Here is a 10270-nt window from a genome sequence, read left to right as displayed (position 1 = left end):
CCTCTCTCACACATACTCTGATTTGCTCCTCTTCCTCCTCCTCCTCCTCCTCCTCCTCCCTTTTTATCATATTCTATCTCCACTCTCTCTGCCACTCTCTAGGGGCTATCAATCACGGCTGCCATGATGGCGGCTGGGCTGTAGGTGGTCATGCCGACAGCAGATGGCTCTTTATCGCCGGAGCCCCGGCCTCTCCATGACAACGGCAGAGAGCAGGAAGTGACACATCCAGCCGAGTGGAGAGAGATTCATCTGGACAGGAGACCCACTCACACATTCACAGGACCCAATAACACAGATGAAAGGATGAGCCGGCGAGGGCCAGGCCTGCAGCCGGCGGCCATTGAAGTCGCTCTATTGTCTTGTTTCTACCTTGTTTTGTGTTTCTGCTGAAGGTGTCAGGCTTGTTACAGGTTTTATATTCACTCATTATACAGTCATACAACTGTGAAGATGGGGGTTGTTTTTTTTTAGTCCTGCCACTTCAATAAATATCAAGGGTTTTTTTTCACCTTATAAATGTGATGGATTCACTTCATGTGTGGAGTTTGCATGTTGTCTCCGTATTTGCTGTGTGTTCAACTGTGTGTTTACTTTTCAGTAGTTTCAGTACTACCAGAAAAGGACATTTTAAATTTCCTCCGGGGATCAATAAATTAAATCTATCTATCAATCTGAATGCTGGTCGTAGGAAGGACCGTCAACAGGAAGCACTGGGACATGGCTCCAAAACCACAAAGTAAAAAAAGAAGCTCCCTCAGGCTTAAAGGTCAAAGTTCACAACACAGCTGGACGTCAGCGTGAAAACATGAAGTGGAGAATTTTCCTGAGCTGAAAGATGCAGAAACGGTTTGTCCGAAGTCGGCGCAGGTTTTAACATGAAAGAAACCAGAAAGCAAAAAAAAAAAAAACTGTTGGTAACAAAATTCAGAAAAGAAAGACATTTCCTAGGAGGCGAGGAGCTCAAAGAAAAGAGTGACCCGTTTGCTCTTCTGCATGGACACAATCACACACTCATGACGTCACACAATCACAACGTTTGAGAACGAGCTGCGAGAAACTTCCCGACCGGGAAACAAAACAAAGTCTCAACTTGTTCAGGTTTAATAAAATATATTACATTTAAAGTAGATATTTAAAAAAAATAAAAAAAGGTATGTTTGCACTTAGACGAACATTGAAACATTGAAAAGTCGTTGCAAATTCTTTTTAAAGAAAGTTTCAAAACCTGCTTTTCAACCTTTGGGACTTTTTGAATGACAGAATGAATGAATGTTTATTTCAAACATAGAAATAGAAAAAGAGGAAAGAAAGAAAAAGGAAACATTTAAATGAATAAAACAAAAACAAAGAAACACGATCCACTTTATCTACATTTGTATGAACGAAAAGGAGGAAATATATTACATTTGTTATTTATTTATTTTTCTTATATTCAGTTTGAGAAACAAAATTAAATTGTTAAAACTAATCTTTAGATAGGCTGAACAAAAAAAAAGGTTAAAGCTTTCACAATCACATTGTACTGTTGTCCTGCAACAACAACAACAACAACAAAATGCTTTTAGCAACACAGTGATGTGTCCGGATATTTTTCTTAACTGACGCTGAAAAAGATTTTGTTTCCCCTGAAAAATAGATTCTAAGAATGATGTTGTTTACTGAATGAAATCTTCTGCTGGAGAGAGGATCAGTTCCTAAAGGTTGAAAAAAAGACCAGATCATTTTGATCTCGATGACCGTTGGAAGGTTTCGTTTCCTGAGGCTGGTAAACAACCCAAACACGGTTTGTGTTTATTTAGATGCCGACAATGTGACTTGAAATCTGGATCCAGGATGAAGAAATGTAAAAGTCGGAGGAACTCTTCTCACCTTCAGATGACCTGCAGTTGGTCTCCCGGCGTCTCCGCCCCTTTTTTTTTTCCTTCTCCTGCCAACTGTTCCCACTTTCGCTTCTCGTCCTCCTCCACAGGTTTTCTCACGCCATCAACACATTCAGCACGCGGCCGCCGGGATTAAATGAGGGCCCGATATGGTCGCCACACCCCATCATCGGGTGACTTGTCACTCTCCAATGATGTTTAATGCTTGCCCGCATGACGCCAGACCACATCAAACCACACCAACTGGTACCTGAATGTTGCCCCGCCTGCTCTGGATGCTCGTGGGCAGCCGTTAAATTGCGTGGTCCTCTGTCTTCCCTCCTCTCATCGCTTTAATCACCTCTTCTCACAATAAAAGGAATAAGTGAAAGAACAACCAATAGAGGTCTGAGATGAGATTATATATTAAACCAGGCTAAACGATTTTCAAGCATCAAAATTGAATCAAGATTTAATAAATGTAATTTTATCATGTAATTACAGGGCTGTCAAACCACGACGTGAACTCTTTACAGCCGTCGTGTGCTTGTTTCAGTCTGTGTGGTCGTTGTTGTTCTCTTATGTGAGTTTGGTGGCCTGAAGGTGAGAGATCAACATAAATAGTTTCTTAATGAAAACTGACTTTTTTGTTTTTTTCCCATTAAAAAAAAGGGGGAAATAAATAAAGTGGAAAACAAATGAAACATGCAGGACAGCATTAAACATTTCTTCAAAATAAAAACCTCAAACTGTCTGCTAACGCAGCAGTGAAATCACAAAATCTAGTGTTTAAGTCTGCGTGTGTAACGTCACTTTGCTGTCGGGGTTAAAGACCACCGATGAGAGCTTTAGTCATTATCGTTTACCTAAAAAGAGATTTCATGTTGAGGCCGCTTCGCCTCTTTCACTGCCCTCCATCTGTAAATGGCACCGACTGGGAACACACACACACACACACACACACACACACACACACACACACACACACACACACACACACACACACACACACACACACACACACACACTCAAGTCGCTCCAAAAGGGGTGAGCAAACCTCGTGCACGGCAGTCGTGGTGCTCAGTGTGTCTGCGTGTGACTGGATGGACGTGATGAACGGTGGAAGATGGATTTGAAACTGCTGATTTTGGAGAAATTCTACAAAATCCCAGCCGACTGGCCTCAACTGCCTGTCAGTCCGTTACACAACACACACACACACACACACACACACACACACACACACACACACACACACACACACACACACACACACACACACACACACACACACACACACACACACACACACACACACTCATCTTTACACCGAATTTAGAGTTGCAAAATAAACTCATATGCATGTTGCATGGTAGCACTCAGATCAGCACTTTCTGTTTTCCTCCTCTCATATTGGAGCGAACACGTCAAACACATTGAGCAGCGTGCTCGGAATCTGCAGAGGAGCAACGTCCCTCGCTACAAGTTCCGTGTCGAAATTGGATTTAGTGGCCTTTTTTTTATTTTTTTTAATGTAGATTTCCTTTCCCACTGATTTGATATCTGGATTCTTATCAAGACCGTGTTGAGTATGACGGGCAATAAGGCCGGATATTCACTAATCTGGACAAATTCTCAACCAGTTGGCTGGCAGAGCAGAGGCTGGCAAGACAATGAGAAACAATCGCTCCAAACAGAAATGTGATGCCAGCTGAGCTGCTTGTGAGTGAAGATCCCACTGCTGAACGAGGAGTTTCCCTCGGCTGCTCTGTTTATTGAAAACATGAAAAACAAGTACAATTGCTTCATTACAGCTTCAAATAACTAACAGAGTGTTTACATTGTGGGCAGCGTGGAGCGCCTGCGTGTGTCTCGTGTTGCTTGATAGGACGATTTCATGAAAATCATGTGATTTGTGTAATTTTCAGATTTTCAGAGTGACTTTTGATGGAGAGACGTGGGGTGAACAGGAGCTTTTTATTTGTTTTTAATTCCTGGAAGGAGAAATTAGGGTAGAAGATGGGACTACACATTGTGTGTGTGTGTGTGTGTGTGTGTGTGTGTGTGTGTGTGTGTGTGTGTGTGTGTGTGTGTGTGTGTGTGTGTGTGTGTGTGTGTGTGTGTGTGTGTGTGTGTGTGTGTGTGTGTGTGTGTGTGTGCGTGTGCGTGTGTGTGTGTGGCTGGTGGATTTCACGTCCCACTTCCTCCAGCAATGCGATTAGGCCCGACGTCTGTCTCACCCAGACACACACACACACACACGTTCAAATTACTACTCATGTGAGGACGCTCCATTGACTTTTAACCCGTCCAGGCTGCTATAGACGATTTAAACACGCTGTATATGTGCATTCGTAATGACAATGTCTTAGGATCACAAAGACATAACAGCCACCACTATAGTGCCACTAAACTGAATGTCCCTCATGACACACTCATTGTGGATGTGATTCTGCGAGCCAAAGCATCTCAACATTTCACCATTTCAACAAAAGTCAAGACTATCGGGTGACATTTATTGTGTAACGGAGGATTTCAAAACAACCAATATCACAAATGCAGCAGTGGTTCTTTCGAGACACATGCATGCATACAGATATAAATACAGATACACTAACATGTAATACCTGCAGAATGTATGAACTGCACCCGTCACCCTCGCCGAACACTAACGTCACTTCACCTGGAAAAATTGTTTTTTTCATCCCCACGCTGACATGAGTCTCCATGGGTCAATGTGCAATCAGACTGACGTCCTTATAGAAAAAACAAAACAAAAGCACTTCTGATTACATTACCCTAACCCATTAACTTCAGTTGAATTCCTGAAGACATATTGGACTGTAAACCTCTACTGTGAATACTTCAACAGTAACATTAAGCCTTGTCTTAAGTATTAGGTTTGTCCCCACAAAGATGGAGTCCCTATGACGAGAGAGAACACACACACACACACACACACACACACACACACACACACACACACACACACACACACAGTGGGGTCTGGCTGTCAGTTCATGTTTTGTCAGCAGCTCCAGTGGGAGAGAGGCCATTTCTGATGGCTGGCCAGAGTGGACGTGCACACACGCATGCGCGCTCTCTCTCTTTCTCTCTCTCATTTTCCTCTTTAATGCTGGCACAGTCTGAACAAACTTCCACAGCCACAAAATCCACATCTATACAAATACTTAAGTTTTATTAAAACAAAAACAAAACAAACATCCTCTTCTCCATTGTGGACTGGTGGCATGTAATGGCCACCTCGGCCTCTAGGGGCCGCTGGCAGGCCTCTCAGACTCAGTGTACTGTACGCCCTTGCGCCTTCTTTCACTCACCTCATGCTGAAACAGATCTGATCAATCACTGGAAAACACCAATGCATTTTTTTCATAAGTCAGCCGCTCTCACGCAGCTTTCAGCATCGCCTGGAGTCGTTTTCATTTCACTACGCGAGTCATGCTGCCGTACGACCTCGGGCATATCTACCCTTTAAGTGTGTAAGCTGCTGAATCATCTGCTGTGGTGTAAGCTCAAACATCCATTTTCAGGCCTCCAGGCCTGCTTGCGTTATTAGTGGAGTGATGCTAAAAGAAAGACGCTTCAGTTTCTTAAATCAAAGGAAAAGGTCATCAAATAAAAGCAGAATTTGTCAGCGTGCGGCTTCAACATGATACATGTCATGTTGATTTTTACAAAAACCATGTCTGATAAATGAAAATATTGAACAAGATCATATTGTGGTTGAGCTTTGACGTTCCAAAGAACAGTGCTCTTTCTCTTGCCCCTTATTTACACCCGCATTCCCAAAGTTGTTGACTTGTCACTTTTTCTTGATCTTCGTGGTGCTGGCGACTGTGGCCACTCGGTTTTGAAATAACATTGGCAGGAGATTGATTTAAAAACTAAATGAAAAAAAAGTGAAATTCATTGCACCTTGCATTGATTTTAAAAGTTCTGTCATTTTGAATTTGGAGAGCATGGAAACTATTTCACTCAGCTCTCTGGATGAAAACACGATGGTAAATTGAATCGGTCCACTAAGTTTGAGGGCTTCCCGGCTGCAGTGACCTCTGTGACTGTGAATCTGGATGAACAAGATCTCATAACAACCCTTTGATTAGGATTTAAACTTCTCTGCAAGGTTGCGAGAACGCTCCGCTTGGAAGAAAACACCCGACGAGGAAATGCATTTCTTGATCTGCAAGCTCAAAGTGCAAGAAGCAAGAGAAGAGCTCAGAACATTTCATCACGAAACACTGGTGAAGCATGGTGGTGGCAACATCATGCTTCAGGGTTGCTTCATTGATTAGAAAAGGTAAAAAAGTTAAATTAATCGCACGTTTCCTCTCTGGACATTTGGATTGGTGTGAAGGAATTCCTACAACTATAGGCGAACAGCCAGCATGTAAAAATGGCACTCATAAGTTCATTTGGCCTGGACTTCACTGATGTGAATGTTTTGCCTTAAAATACACATCCTTAAAACAATTTCTTATCTTTGGTCAGTTAACTTGAACGTTTCCTTGAGTTCTGCTTCGTGCTTCCACGAGTTGCACCCTCCTCGTCCTCGATCAGTCGTGTGAAATAACGAGATGCAGGCTAAGAGTTGGTTTCCTAGGCGAATATCATGATTCACTTTTATTAAAAGCATCATAGCTACAATTCATCATACATGATGTCTCCAAAAAAACAAAAAAAACAAAAAGACACACACCAAAATAAGAGGAAAAAAAACATTTACATGGTATGTCTGTAAACTTCAAGGCTAGATAAGAATTTTGAGGTAATGCTCTTCAGCTTGCTGGCTAAAAGTAACAAAATGTCCATTTTTTTTTTTTTCAAGAAAAGTAGCTAAGTAATAAAGGTACCTGATTATTTTAACTCTTTAACACCAGTGCATCAACAGGAACAGAGTGAGACAAAATTGATTGCAGTACTTATTTGTCATCATTTACAGTTTTAGTTTGTTTTCTATTCATACGACACTTGTGGTTATTCATATAGTGTGTGTGTGTGTGTGTGTGAGTGTGTGTGTGTGGGTGTCGGGAGAGTAATGTTGGAACATTCAAAAGCTGCCTTGGTTATTGCTGTCTCAGCGTTAAGAGAGGAGACTGGATCTTTGACGAGGAAGGGGTCTTCCAGCGTGATCCGTCCCTCTCAGCATCTGCTGGGCTGGCTGTGATAGCAAAATGTTAAAACGACCTGGCCACAGTGTGTGTGTGAGTGAGTGAGTGTGTGTGTTTGAATGGACTTTCAAATATTTGAATCACTTGCGGTGCTTGATTTATCTCGGACAATTGAACTGGCCTCGGGGAATGGAAACAAATCAAGCACCGCTCGCACTTTTCAAGTATTCAAAAAAGAAAAAAACAACTTTCTCGGCGACCAGAGTTGTACTTCATATAGGAACTTGTGAAAATCCAACTCTAAAGAAAATGTTTCGGCCAGGCCTGGTGTCAGTGTGTGTGACTAGAGCAACAGTCTTTAAAGAGAAGATCACTAGGGAGCAGCACTTGGTCTGAAACTAGCGGATGTGAAGGAAAAAGAAAGGAAGGATTTTTTTCGGCGGCAGCAACCGTGGAGAAAGGAATAAAAAAAAAAAAGAAAGAAAGAAAAGACAACCATCTCATGTGCCTCTTGTAAAAGAATAAACCTGAAACATCACATTCCTGTGTGGACTGCCGCTCTGAATCCATTCACAGACGCCTCCAGATGAGGGAGGCCGGTCCGGGCGGCATGGCGCGGACCAATCAGTAAGCCTGATTGGCGGCAGACCCAGCCCGCCTGCCACCGTGCGGACCCACACCGGCCGCCTCCAGAGCTGGAGGCAGGATTCAGACGTGGCAGAGGAAAGACTCGAGACTGGTATTCAGTGTGGGACTGGGTTTAACAGTATTGGTTCACACGCACACGCACACACACACAAGAAAGATCAAACAGCTGCTGGGACGAGCCCTCCCAGAAACAGTCACATGACGGAGAAGGTTGGTGTGTGGATGGGTGTGTGTGTGTGTGTGTGTGTGTGTGTGTGTGTGTGTGGGGGCGCGCGCGCGCGCAGCTCATGATCAATGTATGTGTTGGAATATGAGTGTGTATGTTGTCAGCAGTGTGTGAGACTGAGCTTTTAGGCCAGCCCGGTTTCCTCCTCAAGTCTAAATGGTCTGATATGTGAGAACTTAAAACAAGAAGCCCGCTCTGACACAGAACGGCTCAATCAACTACATTACCCACAATTCCTTTTCTTTTGCAGCAGCTTCACCAGACAGACAGATTAGCTGTAATGCCGTTTCTTTGCAACCGAGAACCGATGGAAGAAAGAAGCGTTTTCTCCTCGCTGTGATGAGACGCTGCCAACAACAAAAACGGTCCATATGAAGAAGACGGAGGCAAAAAATAACAATAAAGACTTGATAGCTGAAAGCAGCAATAATAATAATAATAATAAAACTATTGGAACCTTGTGAAGTCCTATTTGAGGGATTGTGAGAGAGAAGTGGCGCGTCGTGGTCACAGCGCACGGAGGCCAACCAGAGAGAAAGAAACAGTCTTTAAAGAAGAGCCGAGCTCTGGGCGAGCGGCCGTGAGGATTTTCCCTGACTACACTATCGATCAGAGAGATTTAACTTAACACAACACACACCTCGTCCTCTCTGACGCATAGTAAATATACCTGGCCAAATAATAAACAACAAATGGTGAAAGAGAAATCATCAACGCAAAAGGAAGGAAAATAAAACAACAAAAACAGGATTCATAATAGTTTGGATATTTCTGGTGGAGGCGTGTAAACGTGGCAGGAGGGGAGGAGGAGGTCAGAGGTGAGGAAATGTCCAAGGCCAGTCAGTTTTGTGTTTTATTTCAGTCACTTGTGTCCTTCTGAGGAGACGCTGCTGTCTCCTCCTCCTCTCCCACCATCCCTCCATCCTCCATGGCTGAATCCTCAGCCTCGCCTCTCGTCTCCCCCTCCGCCGCTCCCTCCCTCTCCTCAGCCAAGTCACTCTCTCCTCCTCCATCCTCCTCGTCCTCCTCATCCTCCTCGTCCTCCGCTGGGGCCTTCGCCTCCGCCTTCTTGTCCACCACTTCATTCCTGGGGGGGTTCGGGGTCACGATGCTCCCTCCCAACGCTCCGGCCATGGCGTTCTGCAGCTCGGCCAGGGTGGAGGCGGTGGGGAAGCCCGGCAGGCTGAGCGCCCCGAGGCCTGGAGGTAGGAACATGGAGGGGTAGAGGAGGCCGGGGGCCATGGTGGAGAGAAGGAAGGGGTTGAAAGCCAGAGAGTTGGCGGACATGCCAGCGGCGGCCAGCAAGGCCGCGGCGTCGCCATTGATGGAGACCTCCGCCGATGAATCGGCGGCTGACATCTGAGCAGCTGCAGTCACATCGTTGTGCGACTTCATCCTCTCTGCACCGCCCTCGCCTTCCTTCATCTTCTTCTTCTTTGCCTTCTTCACTCCTTCCTCATGTTCCTCCTCCTCATCGGCTCTGCCACCATCTCCCTCTTCATTCTCCGTCTCCACCCTCTTCCTCTTGGAAATCTCCGTCTCTTCGCCATCTCCCTCCAGCGTCCCGTTGGTGTTGCCCGCTGCGGTGGAGACGGCGGAGTTGGAAGCAGCGGTGACGGCTGCAGCCGTCGCCAGGTTGCCGCCGAAGAGCCCGCCGAGACTGAACATGTTGGGGAGGGCGGCGGCCATGTTGGGCAGGCCGCCCATGCCGGGCAGCATGAGGGGCAGCATGGAGGCAGCGGCGGCGCTGGCGGCAGCCTGCTTGGGATCGGTGGGAGGAGGGAAGGCCATCAGACCAGCAGCCAGCTGGAGAGACTGGAGGCTCTGGAGAGAAGACAGATCCATCCCACCAAACAGGCTGTTCAGCAGCAGAGGGTTGATGCCTCCTGCAGGGACACGCACACACACACGCACGCACACACACAGGGTTAACATTGAGCTCTGTGACCTTTACTGCACAAAAACATCAAAGTTAGACCAAAAAAACCATCTTTCTTCCGATCACTGAATCTCTTCAGGCTGTTGGTTCCTGTCATCAATACGAGCATTCATAAGACATTTTGCTTCTGCAGACCGACTGAGTGGTGAATCAATCACAATGTAAGGACATTGAGCTCAGGCTTTAATAAAGTCGTTCATAAATTGTGTCAGCGATATCAAAAGTGTCTCCATTTTGAGAACCGGAGTCTTCGTTTATAACTTATCACGTTATATTTGTAAAAAAATTGGAGCCGTAATCTTTTGAATTCGGTAAATACACCAGGACACCTTGAGAGAACTCCACAAATAAAATATGTCATCCAGCACAACAGCATTTGTACATTTGAAATATCATTTTTTGACACATGCTCATCATCGAGATCAAATTCAAAACAATCCTCCATGAATTTAAGTGCTCTTGTCTC

At 45.0% G+C, this 10270-nt stretch overlaps 1 protein-coding gene across 1 annotated transcript in view; it reads right to left on the bottom strand.

Annotated features, from left to right (window-relative positions):
- Positions 1-6471: 6471 nt before the first annotated feature.
- The window catches only part of chd7 (chromodomain helicase DNA binding protein 7), a 78960-nt gene continuing 75161 nt past the window's right edge, over positions 6472-10270 (bottom strand). Inside the window, exon 41 of the mRNA XM_080477641.1 lies at positions 6472-9751. Coding sequence (XP_080333767.1) covers positions 8724-9751 — 1028 coding nt within the window. The 3' untranslated portion in view covers positions 6472-8723. The remainder of the gene's footprint in view (positions 9752-10270) is intronic.

The sequence above is a fragment of the Lipophrys pholis genome (assembly GCF_963383615.2).
Source record: "Lipophrys pholis genome assembly, chromosome: 1".
NCBI lineage: Eukaryota > Metazoa > Chordata > Actinopteri > Blenniiformes > Blenniidae > Lipophrys > Lipophrys pholis.
This window is presented reverse-complemented; position numbering and strand designations above follow the sequence as displayed.